Source organism: Pezoporus occidentalis, unplaced genomic scaffold (assembly GCF_034315485.1).
Source record: "Pezoporus occidentalis ecotype Australia unplaced genomic scaffold, CSIRO_AGI_Poc_V1 ctg25, whole genome shotgun sequence".
Classification (NCBI taxonomy): Eukaryota; Metazoa; Chordata; class Aves; order Psittaciformes; family Psittacidae; genus Pezoporus; species Pezoporus occidentalis.
This window is the reverse complement of record NW_026914394.1, coordinates 4292900-4305853: the sequence shown is the minus strand read 5'-3', so window position 1 is coordinate 4305853 and position 12954 is coordinate 4292900. Positions and strand designations below refer to the sequence as shown.

Below are 12954 nucleotides of genomic sequence, written 5' to 3'. Positions count from 1 at the left end.
CCCTCGCTGCCCGCTCCCACGGGGATAACCACGGCTGTGGGCTTCCCGGTGTGCCTGAGGGACTCCCGCCCCAGAGGCTTGGGCTGCCTGCGCGAAGCTGAGCTCCCCCGTCCGGGGCGGACACCCCTCAGAGGGCTCAGAGACCCCACTCCCCAGTATCACACACCCCTTTCAGCCTGCCCCGCCATCCCCGAGCAGACGGGCGGGCATCGCGCCGCCCACATCCGCCTCACATCACTTCCTGGGCTTTAAAAAAAAAAAAAAAAAAGGGGAAAAAAGAGAGGAAAAAAATCCACCTTATCTGTGCGGTGCTGCCTGGAAAGGTTGGGGGCCGGAGCGCTGCCTGCGCCGACACCATGAAGGCTCAGCCCGCCGCAGCCTCCATCTTCTGCCTGTGCCTGGTGCTGGCGGCATCCGCCGCCTCCGCCGCGGAGGGGCTCGGCAAGGGTCAGACATACGTTTTATTCGGGTTTTCCTCCCCGCTCCTGTCAGGGTGCCCCGGGACGGGCTGGACCGGGGGGACGCGGGGTGCTGGTGGTGGGGACGGTCCGGCCTGCCAGTGCACAGGGAGACGGTGGGGTCCTGTCGCGATCTTTGCCGTTGGGGTTCTGTTCTCGAGGAGTTTCCCTTTGGAGGGGTCCCGCTTTTCCGTGGCGCGGAGACAGGAGCAGCAGCCTCCCAGTGCCACCCGCCCGGGTCAGCACAGCCCAAGCTCTGCCGGCCGCTGCCGCCGGCGCCTGGCAGGCGATGAATGGCTCTGCCCTCCCGCCCTCGGCTTCCCTTTTCCTTCGTGACCGCTCCTCACCTCGCCTCTGGCTCGCCGAGGCCTCCCTGTGTAATTGCCATGTCTAATGGCTTGTGCAGTAAGGGTGTGCCGGGGCGCTGAGCTTCACCCCGGGGTCGTGGCTTTAGTCTGTCTTGGAGATAAATCCATCTCTTCAGGGCTGGTAGGAGCACAGTTCGATCAATGAGAGCAAAGCCTTGTGGTGGCGATCTCAGCCATTCCCTTTTAACGCCTCAGATGAGTTCCATTCAAAAGAAACACTCGTTAATGTGATGTGTAATGCTTTTAAAAACGTGCTGAAGCTCACCACGAAGTGTGTTTTAGTTTAAAAAAAAAGCAAAAATAAAAGCTTTCAAAAAGTGTTTCCTAGATCACACAATAGGTTTTCCCTGGTTTAACATACAATCCCAGACTGGTTTGTGTTGGAAGGGACCTTAAAGCTCATCCAGTTCCAATCCCTGCCACGGGCAGGGACACCTTCCACTAGAGCAGCTTGCTCCAAGCCCCTATGTCCAACCTGGCCTTGAACACTGCCAGGGATGGGGCAGGCACAGCTTCTCTGGGCACCCTGTGCCAGTGCCTCAGCACCCTCACAGGGAACATATTGGCCTTTGAATGAAATAGCTGACGTGTCAATACTCTGAGTAAACGTGACTTTTGCTAATGCAGCTGGTTTTTGCTCTGCTGCGTTCCATGGGTGCAAACATAGCCTGGTGTCCGAAGCTGCCTCTGCAGTTGGTATGTGTGATTGGACATGAACAAGGCATCCCCGCTTCACTGCTGGCACAACTCAATATTTACTGTGTTGCATCATGTATGTTCACAGTCGTTCCTAGCAGGTGTAAGATAAGGTAATAAAAATCCTGTGCCAGCTGTTCAAGCCTCCCGGATGCCAAGCTAAGGTGCCATGAGGTTTTGCTCACCCTGCTTTTGGCTTTCTCCTGTTTCTTTGCCATAGTTGTCTACTGGACACAATGTTCACTTTCCGCTGCATCAGCATCGGGCAGTCTGTGGTTCCTGACCCCTGTGTAGCTCCCAAAGTCTACCTGCTGAGTACTGGGGGTTGCTGACTAATCCAAACCCTCAGTGATGGGAAGGGGAAGACCAAGGCTGATGTTTGGTTGTCCAGCATTGCCCTGCATTACAGGAGCTGTGAGACCTCTGAGGAGGTTGTCCAGGGGCGTCCCATACGAAGAACTTTGTCCCAGCTCTCCATGTGGCTTTTGGCCATGTGCTGTGTTGGCTACAGGATCAAAACCCCCTGTGGTCCCTGTATTGCAGTTGTCAAATGTACACTCATTCACCATTATCTCAACTGACACAACAGATTTGTTATCTGGAAAGGGGATAAAATATTCCCTGCGTCATTCCATCACTGTAACAGACATCTGTGTACTGGTGCTCTTCCTTGCTCTTGGATGAGATCATCATCACTAATACTTAGCACCATCATTTCAGAGCAATTGATGATCAGATGTTGTCCTAAGAATTTTTAAGTCTTCCTTTACTTCACCTTCAATGGGAGTTTGAAAGCCACATGCTGACATGTTTAATGTGTCACTAATCAGTTAATAAGTGTTCACAGTCTGAAAAAGAATGGGGAATAATCAGAAGGCCTTTCACTATTAATCTCTGCTTAAGGGATTTTGGTGTCTTTTGCATGTATATCAAATATTCATGAGAGTGGTATGTTTTTGCTAATTAGTTTCAGTGGGATTCCTCATAAGCCTATGTAGGTTATAAGTAATTGCAGAAGTCTTTCCAGGACTGGGAGTACAGTTGGCTTTAAGAAAAACACATAAAATGAGTTGGAAATATTCTTAAGGGTTGGACTGATTTCCTCTGTTGGTTGACGCAGTAAGTTGTGCAGCATTTATAAACCCTTCTCTCTGGCAGGTTTTGGAGATCATATCCATTGGAGAACACTGGAAGATGGGAAGAAAGAGGCAGCAGCCAGGTATGTTAGTTTTAAATACAGAGACATCTTCTTAAAAACATTCACAGAACCATAGAATGGTTTGGGTTGGAAGAGACCTTAAAGCTCATCCAGTTCCAAACCCCTGCCACAGGCAGGGACACCTTCCACTAGAGCAGCTTCCTCCAAGCCCCTGTGTCCAACCTGGCCTTGAACACTGCCAGGGATGGGGCAGCCACAGCTTCTCTGGGCACCCTGTGCCAGTGCCTCAGCACCCTCACAGGGAAGAACTTCTGCCTAAGAGCTCATCTCAGTCTCCCCTGTGGCAGGTTAAAGCCATTCCCCCTTGTCCTGTCACTACAGGCCCTTGTCCAAAGTCCCTCTCCAGATTTCTTGTCAGCCCCTTTAGGCACTGGAGCTGCTCTAAGGTCTCTCCAGAGCATTCTCCAGGCTGACCCAGCCCAGCTCTCTCAGCCTGGCTCCATAGCAGAGATGCTCTAGCCCTACAAGCATCTTTGTGGCCTCCTCTGAATGCAGTTCTGTATTAATCCTAAATTTAGCCACAGAAAATAGTAATTATTAGCAAACATGAAAGTGTTTTAGGGGACTGTTTGGATCCCTATAGCTTGTTAGAGAGAAAATACAGTGTTGTTAACTTTGCTGAAGCACCACCATGGTTTAATCACTGCAGTCTAATTAAATGATGGAAATCGCAGAATCACAGAATGGTTTGGGTTGGAAAGGACCTTAAGATCATTCAGTTCCAACCTCCCTGCTATGGGCAGGCACACCTCACACTAGACCATGTTGCCCTGTCCAACCTAACCTTGAAGTCCTAGCATGTCTTTAAACTGAGAAGAAAATACTTGAGTATTTAGAGTAAAGAAAGAGGTGGTTCTCAACCCCACAAACACATGTTTTAGTAGTACTTACTCTGCTCAAACTCAGCAGTGTGAGTAACAGTAATTGGGTAAAATTCAGTGTGCCTGTATAGATGAGAATTCAGTGTGAGATGAGAGAATTACTTTGTTAGCATCTGCAGACAGAGTTGGAAACTTTCAGACAGTAGTGAAGAGGTGAGTTGTTTAAGTAGAACCTCTTCTGGGTTAAGCTTAAACTCTAAAAGGAATACTGTCCCTATGGAAAGGTTAAAAGCAAAGACATCCAGACTCATTTTTTCCCCTCAGAATTTCTTCTGTTTCTTGTTAAAATGTCAGAAGGAAAATCGTATGCTTATAAATTCCACTCACACTTTAAAATGTACACCCTAGATCTGGCAGTGCTGGCATGAGCAGAAGTTCATGGTGCCTTCCAGGTTTGCTGCTTAATTGAATTCTGCTCTCAAACTGATCCATCTGGCAAGTTCTACACTCTAGACACCAAATTAACCCAGGTGGTACAGTCCAGAAGCCTCACAAGGTTTTATTAGTGGATATTTTAGCACTTGTTTGATTTCCTTGTGCAAGAAAATAAATGATCTCAGTATTTGCAGGAAGAACTGCAGCATTCCTTTGCAGCGAAGGTGAAGAAGCTGTAAAATGAGACGGAGGAGGAGGGAGCTCTCAGGTTTAGGCAGGGTGAGTGTTGCCCCGCAGCAAGGGACAGGTGTAATGCACCCGTCTCTCCTTTTGTTACTGGAAAAGAAACACAGACCTGCTTGCTGGTTTGTATTTTACCTACATATATATGGGCAATATATATATTATTAAATGCATAAAAGAAGCTCTTCCCTGTAAGGGTGCTGAGGCACTGGCACAGGGTGCCCAGAGAAGCTGTGGCTGCCCCATCCCTGGCAGTGTTCAAGGCCAGGTTGGATGGGGCTTGGAGCAAGCTGCTCTGGTGGAAGGTGTTCCTGCCTGTGGCACGGGTTTGGAACTGGGCGAGCTTTAAGGTCCCTTCCAACCCAAACCAGCCTGGGATTCCGTGGTTTGAGTTTGGCAGCGTTTGAGTGTTAGTGAATTGAAGGACTGGGAGAAACCCAACAACAACAAATGGAAGATAAACTTAAAAACCAGACTTTTGGTCTAAGTCTGACCATAGGCCAGGAGATGATACGAAGTTATCTGTTACGCATCGAGTGAGATGCATCAGAGCCAGGGGTCTCGGAGGTTTCAAGGCCTCTATTTCATTTCTGTGGACTGGTCAATCTGGATGTGTTAGAGACGCTGAAGACGCCTTGGGTTTAAGTTCTCTGTGTGCCGGACCCAGCAATCGCACAGCGACCGGTGTGTGGTGCTCGGGGTGACCGCAGTGCGATGGCGACTTAACCACGACACCTCGGGGACAGTGTCCCTGCACCGGCCGCGGGCTGAGGCCCGGCCATGCCCACACCCTGTCCGGCTGATGCGCTGGCCGCTGGGTAGTGCCGGACCCGAGCCCGGGGGCTGCGAGGCGGGTTTCCATGCGGCTCCCCGGCGGCAGGGCCTGCACACGCCGCGGTTGCCGGGGCGACCGGGGCGGGGAGTGACCGTGGCGGAAGCAGTCGCGGTGCCCGTCCGGGTCGGCATGGCGGCGGGATGCCGCTGGTGGTGCTGTGCGGCCGGCCGGGCAGCGGCAAGAGCCGCCGCGCCTCGGAGCTGCAGGCGGCGCTGGGCGGGCCGGAGCGACAGGCGCACGTCGTGGCCGAGGCGGAGGGCGGGCGATCGGCGCTGAGGGCTGAGGTGGAGCGGCGGCTGAGCCGGCGGGACGTGGTGATCGTGGACGCGGGTAACGAGCTGCGGAGCATCCGCTACGAGCTGTACTGCGCGGCGCGGCAGGCGGGCACGGCGCGCTGCCTCCTGCACTGCGCCGGCGGCCCGGGCCGCCCCGACGAGCCGCCCTTCGAGGCGCCGGACCCGCAGAACCGGTGGGACCGGCCGCTGTTCACCGTGCACGGGGAGGAGCCGCTGCCGCTGGACGCTATCCGCGCCGTCCTGTTCGACAGCGCCCCGCCGCCGCCGCACCGCGCCACCCGCACCCAGCCCCTGCAGTCCTCCAGCTTCCTGCACCAGCTCGACCGTGTCACCCAGGAGGTGCTGGCCGCCGTCATGGACGCGCAGAGGAGCGGGGCGCAGCCCGGGGAGATGGTCCGTGTGCCCGGTGTCAGTGAAGGGCTGGTGCTGAGCCGGCCGGTGAGCATGGCCGAGCTGAGCCGGCTGCGGCGGCAGTTCATCAGCTACACCAAGATGCAGCCCAGGGATGAGAACTTGCCCCAGCTGGCGGGCATGTTCCTGCAGTACCTGAGCCGCAGCATCCGGTGAGCCGCACAGCAGCGGCCGTGGTCCAGTCACAGAGGCCACAGACCCTGCAGAGCCTGGACCCCATCTATCGCATCAGTAGCCAGCAAGCTATACCGCTGAGAGCATCCTTTTGGGGATGCTGGTCCCCCATCCCTCTGTATTGCCCCACTTTTATCTTCCAAAAAGGAGAGCCACTGTTGCATCTTCAAGCAAGTGAAGTCTCCTATGGAGATGTAAACGTCAGTAATCAAACAGTATCTGAACATGGAAGCCCAGAAGGCACTGACCATAGGGAAGACTTTACCTCTCCACATTAGCATGTGTATGTCTTGAATAAGAAGATTGTTTTTCCAAGGACGTCTCCAGGTGATGTCAAACTGCAGAAGAGACTTCAGGTCTAGGACTGGAACAGGGTGTGTTGTTAGGATGTGACTGTATCAAAAAATCCCACTGAACCCAAGAGATAGATTTGCAAACTCTGCACTGCAGAAGGGTGCTGGCTTAGTAAACTCAGACCTCTCTGTTTCAGATTTAACAATAAAATATGTGCCTTAAGTGGAGTAAAGTCTTAATTTGCCTGGGGGACCATGTCATTGAAATAACTCGATGTGTCTTTTATCTACAAGGTCATCATTAAGCACCTTTAAAATGCTAATTATTGAGTGCTCTTGTAGGAAAAGGGTTCTAGGTGAAAGCCTGTGCCAGCTGTGATAGGTGACTTAGTTTTGTGCTCAAACAATCCCAGTCTTGGCTGTACCCCATCTATAGCTCATTATAAACTTTTCACTCTGGTGGATGCTTCCTCATTTTAATAAATTGTGGCTTTTGATTTTCATGGCATGAGTAATGCTACCTGGGAGGAGAGGGTGAAGTGGGGCAGGAAGGGTTACTTCAGTTACAGCGGCTCTTTATCTGACATAGGTGGACTAGGGTACTGCAGAACTGAGAAATCACTACAAGAACGCTTTGATGTAAATTAGTTGAGTTTACCTGTCAAATTAAAGAGAATAAAGATGAGAAAACACATTCAGGGTATCCACCTTTGGTGAGTTCTCACTGATTAAGACTTGGTGTTTCAGGATTGAGTACTTCCATTTAGAATCTGCTTTGAAAGCTGCTCTTAACTGTATGAAGTGTGTTTCCAGATTTAAATCAGCCCCTCTTGAAGGAAGAGGCAAAATCATGTTGGATTGTATGGAAACAATTAAAAAGGGCTTTTTCATCATCAGGGGGAGGATGCTGATGCAATACAAGCTTTACTAGGAAGATGTGTATTCTTGCTCCTTACTGCAGAGTCCTATGTAAAGGTGATAACATACTGGTTAATTATAAATGGCTTCTGTTTGAGCTCCTCTAAATGTTAATGGCTTCCCCTCCACCCTTTCCTGCTTCTGAAGGCCATAATTGCTGCTGAGTAGAGATTTCCTTTCACATCTATCCACAGCTAAAGTTATACATTCTGGTAGTAATTAATTTATTGCCATTCTGTGCAATGGCATTTTTAATTTCTCTGTGTGAAAGTGCTGCTTTATTTTTAACCCTTAATATGGTTACAGAGCTTACATAGCAGAAAGGTTACGTTTTGCTTTGCTTGGCATATGCTGAAAGAAGCACCCATGCAGTATGTTCTCTCTAGTTTCCTTCCTTTGCTTCACCTAATTCTAGGCTGTTCTTACTGTTCTGGAACCTATATCATTATTACCAGCTTCTCTTGGATATTTTGCCATAGCTTAATGGATTTATTGGTAAGAGAAAAGGGAGGAGATTCCCAGTTCCTTGTTCTTAGTGTTCCTTAGTTTATTACCATAGTCAGGATTCACCAGTTCAACTGGATGATAGAAGCAATTGATACAGAATAGTCAGGAGCAGTGAAGTGGTGGATTCATTGGATCACCAGCGCTAAGGACAGGAAATAGGTGAAATTTATAGTGTCTTTAAGGCCTCTCTCGCTAAGCTCATAATACAGCCTGTACATACTGTAAAGGAACTTAAGGAAATTTAAAGCTTGACTTCATCAGAAGGTGAAATGCTGAAGGCATCTTTGATGAACAAGGTTAAATAAAACATAGGACAGTGGAAACTTAATCCCTGGTTTAAGCATATATAATAGGGGTCAAGTGAATTCTTTGGGAAGGGAGAGAGAATAGTAAAGAATAACTTTGGTCCTTTTGCATCATGCTTATTTAGGCTGCAGTTCTACACAGCCCCCCCAGTCCCAGTCCTTCTCAGTCCTGACACTTGTCACGTTTGTCACGGATCTGTTTCAGTGTACCAACACATAGGAGGCTAGCCTGGCAGGCAGGGGTTTGCTGGGTTACTGTGTTTGATTACTGCTCAATGGAGGGTCTCAGTCACAGGAGGTGACTGAAAGGTACAGACCATAAAGGGGAGAGGAATAGATACACGACTCTCATCCACTGGATCACCTTAAGCAGCCATGAAAATCCATCCTGAGGTGTCTCAAGCAGCTGTTGTCACTAACCACTTCCAGTACAAAACATAATCAGTTGTGGATCTGAGCATATCCGGCCTAGTAGGAGCATGCTCTCCAAAGAGAAAGTCTCTTCCTCTCCACGAGCAGTTGCTGGCTGCCAGTTATAATGCATTATTAATATACATGTTTTAAGATTAGGAAGGCTTTTTTGCAAGACAACCTTAGAACACACTCTTTACATCTCTCATTTTTGGTTACATTAGGCTCATAGAAGTCTCAACTGTTAAACTGTACATGAATTTGCTTTAGAGGCTTAACTATAAGCTTTCTTTGACTATCTTCTTGCTTACTTGCCTTTTTTTTAGTGGTTTGCCTCTTATGGTTATCATCCACAAGTCATGGTGTGGAGCTTGCAAAGGTAAGTGTGTTTAATACCAGAGCTGGCTTGAAATTTCCTATGGGCTTTGCATACCAAGCATGTAACCACGAGAAGCATGAACTTTGCACTTAAAATGTAGCTAATGGTATTTGTATTTCATGTAGAGCAGTATAATATCGCACTGCTTTCCCTATTAGCACTGAAAAGCCAGCCATGCCTAAATGCCAGCAAAATAACATCTGTAGTACAGCACTTGGCTGTAAAAAATGGAACAGAATGAACAACCTTCAAGAATTCAGTGTAAATTGCCTTACTCCTTCAAAGGAGAGTGTTGCAAGTAAGCAAGCTGGGCATAATGACTAAGCTGAAAGGGTGAGCTGGTGAGAATAGTGGTTTACAGGAAGCTTTTAGCTTCTATTCCATTGGTTCCAGTATTACCTCATATGTCTGTTGGCCAGGCTTCATCATATGGCTGCCCAGCAAAGAGTACTTCAGTTACCTGCTGCCTGAGCCTGCCTGGAACGGTTGGATACGTATATTCCATTTACTCACTGCTTATTGAAAAGCACCAGCTCTGCAGAGGGAGGGATGAAGCTGAGATTCTGATGCTGACCTGAAATACTTTCCACTGCCTTTACACACCTCTTCTTTTTCTCCCTTCAATAGCTCTGAAGCCAAAGTTTGCTGAATCCAAGGAGATCTCTGAACTTGCCCATAATTTTGTCATGGTCAACCTTGAGGTAGGCTGCCCTCTGATACATATCCATGGTACTGCCTAATAATTAAACCTTTGGAATCCTACTTAACTGATTATATCCTGTTCTGTGTACATCCTAAATCCTGCACTCCTGAATAGGTGTTCAGGACTGATTGATAGAGCTGATTGTTTTAAGAAGGATTTTCTTTGGTCTGGTTATTTTAATTGTGCTTCTAAACCTGGCTCTCTGCCATTGTCTCTAACAATGTATGTACCTTGTGTCTAACAATGTTTGTACCTTGTGTCATTCTGTTGCCACAATAAAGGGATTTATATTCATTCTCTCCTGATACATCAGACATTTCTCTACCAAAGTGGAGTGTTCAATACAAATTGACAGAACAGAAAAAAATGCTATTTTCACAAATGTTACTTGTTTAGGTAGAAATAATCCTTCCTGTGCAAGTGCAGTTACTTAGTGTCTGTTCAAGCCCCAAATTGCTCAGGGAAATGAAATCTGAAGGCAGTAGATTGTTTCTTCAAAATGAGTGCTGTGTTTTATTAGGTATCTTGCTAATATGTTCTCTCTTCTGTCTTGCTGTGGTAGGATGATGAAGAGCCAAAGGATGAAGCCTTTAGTCCTGATGGAGGTTATATTCCCAGAATCCTTTTCATGGGTAAGACATCCACAGCTCTTGTGTCCACTCACAGGACTGGGTTCTTGTTGTTACCACCTAAATGTCATGTTTGACTTCTTGTTTCATAGACCCCAGTGGAAAAGTCCACCCTGAAATCATAAATGAGAAGGGAAACCCCAGCTACAAGTATTTCTATACCAATGCTGATCAAGGTATGTGCAAAGGAGTTTGAAATGCATTTTTAATGAGATGAAACTCTAGGTGGAGGACACACCTTCACTTTTGAGTGGAGAAAAATGATGATACTTCACAGCAGAACTGGCAGCTGTTAGGTACCACATGAGTGAGTGGTTCTCTTACGCTTTTAGGAGCCATATTCAGAATCACGATTCACATTCATACCTACTAGAATGTCTATAGGACCTAAACTTTGTCTCCAGATAAGTCATGGAAAATCATACAATCCATGTGATCCAGCCACAGACAGTTGGGAAAGGGTGCAGGACTGTTTTACCCACAGGTTACTTTGTAGACCTGTATTCTGTAACTGTTTTAAAACACATAATTACCAGTTCACCTTGATGTTTTCATCTTGAGCTTAATAGCTGATACCTCTTCTTCTAATCTTTCAGTTGTCCAAGGCATGAAGGAGGCCCAGGAGAAGCTAACAGGTGATGCTTTCAAAAAAAAACACCTGGGAGATGAGCTATAATGAATGCACTGATTGATGCTTTTCCGTCACTTCAAAACTCTAAAAGAAAACAATTAGACCAAGAATGTAGATGCACTGAAGGGACATAATTCTCCTGTCAACAGCGTTAGGTTAAACCCCGTTTGGAGTTCACACACATGCATCAGTTACAGTGTTATCTCCTCCTCTGCCTGGCAGTTTGTACCATAATGGTTATTTGCAACTAGGTGATGCCCAAACACATTGGTTTATGTGTTTGAGCAACCATTGATACTTGGTGTTAAAAGGGAGGAGTGTAGGGCAAAACATTATTTGCAGACAGACAGCGTGGTTGGAGTAACTAGAAGTAGCCAACATGCTGACACTTAATCAGGGTTGGATCCCTCTTTTCTCACTGGTATTACATGATCCCACTGTTTTTACTGGGGATCCCTATGAATGGAGCATGTTCCTGGGTCAGGTATCCCAAACCATGAATTCTGCCACTAAGCCAAGTAGAATAAATTTCATGAATGTCCAAGTAGCATGTGAAAATATTAGCTCTGCAAACATATTTTTGTGTAAAGCTCTGTGTGATTCATCTTTATTTGCCTTTGGGCAGAAACTTAACTTCTTCCTTATGCACTCACCTTTTGATTGTTTTATCAAGTGAGGTTATGGGTGGGTTACGTTAAAGCTTTACGGGGCTCCCCTTTTTATTCTTTGAATGTTTTTTGGCGAATGCCTTGCCATCACATTGTACTGTATTTTTGTACCTGGGTGAAAAATTAAACCTTTTTAAACATAAGCATGCAGACGGTGTTTTGGGGTGAAGGGCGTCGCTTTCCGTTCTTAAGGATGGGGGGATTATATTTATGTTGCAGTGGTTATTAATGTTGAATGCTACAGCAGGAGAAGGTTTCACCTTTTTGTAATTAAAAGGCAACAATTGGTTTTCCATATAATTACAATACAGCCATTATTATACTACCTATAGTGTTGAGGGCAGGGTAACAACTAGTAGTTATCTACTAGGACTGAAAAGATAAAAGAGAAGGGGGAGTGGAATCACCTCTCTTGACCTGCTGGTAACGCTTTCCCTAATGCAGCCCAGGATGCTGTTGGCCGCCTTTGCCACAAGGGCGCATTGCTGGCTTATGGTGAACTTGTTCTCCACCTGGACTCCCACATCCTCCTCTCCAAGGTTGCTTTGGGGACTGTCAACCCCCAGCCTGTCCCGGTGCACAGGTTATTCCTCCCCAGGTGAAGGACTTTGCATTTCCCTTTCTTGAGCTTCCTGACAACCCTCTGTGACCATTTCTGCAGCCTGTTGAGGTCCTTCTGAGTGGCAGCACAACGTCTGGTTATCAGCTACACTGCCCAGTTTTGTATCATCTGCCAGTTTGCTGAGAGGGGACTGTGTTCATGCAGGTTGTTAATGAAGATGTTAAAGTATCATCCCCAGGGGTACCCCCCTAGGGAGCAATGAGCCCCTTTCAGCCCAGTGGTTCTGCCAGTTCTGCCCCTCCAGCCCATTTATTTAGTTTGTCCTACATCAGTTTGTCTGTGAGGATACTTTGGGAAATGGTATCAAAACCCTTAGTGAAGCCGAAATAAACCACACCTCCTGCTCTCTCCACATCCACCAAACTAGTCCAAAATCCTGTCCAAAAAACATTTGCTGTAATTCCCTACAACAAACACAGACCATTTTGTACAGATAATTGTTGAAGAGCTATCTGAAGACTTCACTTGGGGAAATCATTGTGTACAATAAACCCAACTTGTCTACTGAGCCCTTTTTTACTCATCAGTAGCATTATGAATTTTACTTTCCACACCAGCCTGCCTTTAAGGGATTGTAGACACCAAAACTCAATTGGGCACTAAAAGACTCAGTGGAAATAATGGGATTACTGCACATTACCATTACCCTGCACAGGTTTTATCCTTTGCTTCTCTTACAAATTGTCTAATAAATTAACAAAATTGCACTCAGAAACTATTCCCAAGTGGTATCAGCCTTTGAAGTAATTCTGCGTAAGCCCTGGAAAGGATTTTTGTTTTGCAAACTTCTCTTTTTATCCCCAGCTGTATCGGTTGACCTAATAAAAGACAGGTCCTGTCTGATGCTCCTTATTTCATATAATAGCCTGTGAAAGAACCATTGCTATTTGGCAAGTGAAAATCATCTTCTTTACTTGCCACCAGGGGGAGGA

The 12954-nt window shown here is 47.1% G+C and overlaps 2 protein-coding genes across 2 annotated transcripts; both read left to right on the top strand.

Moving 5' to 3' along the window:
* The first annotated feature begins 229 nt into the window (after positions 1-229).
* On the top strand, positions 230-11543 carry TXNDC12 (thioredoxin domain containing 12). The gene is made up of 7 exons (XM_062623248.1): positions 230-447; positions 2681-2741; positions 8717-8769; positions 9397-9470; positions 10035-10104; positions 10194-10277; positions 10698-11543. The coding sequence occupies exons 1-7, from the start codon at positions 357-359 to the stop codon at positions 10775-10777; spliced, it is 513 nt and encodes a 170-aa protein (XP_062479232.1). The 5' UTR covers positions 230-356; the 3' UTR covers positions 10778-11543.
* Positions 4748-6472, top strand: KTI12 (KTI12 chromatin associated homolog). Its single transcript, XM_062623181.1, is given in 3 exon segments — positions 4748-4776; positions 4871-5031; positions 5034-6472. Coding segments are annotated over 3 exon segments (1095 nt in total). The 3' UTR covers positions 5939-6472.
* Positions 11544-12954: the final 1411 nt, after the last annotated feature.

Excerpts from the sequence above, each read along its gene's own strand:
- TXNDC12 (XM_062623248.1), top strand. The coding sequence starts at position 357 with ATGAAGGCTCAGCCCGCCGCAGCCTCCATCTTCTGCCTGTGCCTGGTG. Across the intron at positions 448-2,680 it reads CGCGGAGGGGCTCGGCAAGG|GTTTTGGAGATCATATCCAT; the intron begins GTCAGACATACG and ends TCTCTCTGGCAG. Across the intron at positions 8,770-9,396 it reads ATGGTGTGGAGCTTGCAAAG|CTCTGAAGCCAAAGTTTGCT; the intron begins GTAAGTGTGTTT and ends TCCCTTCAATAG.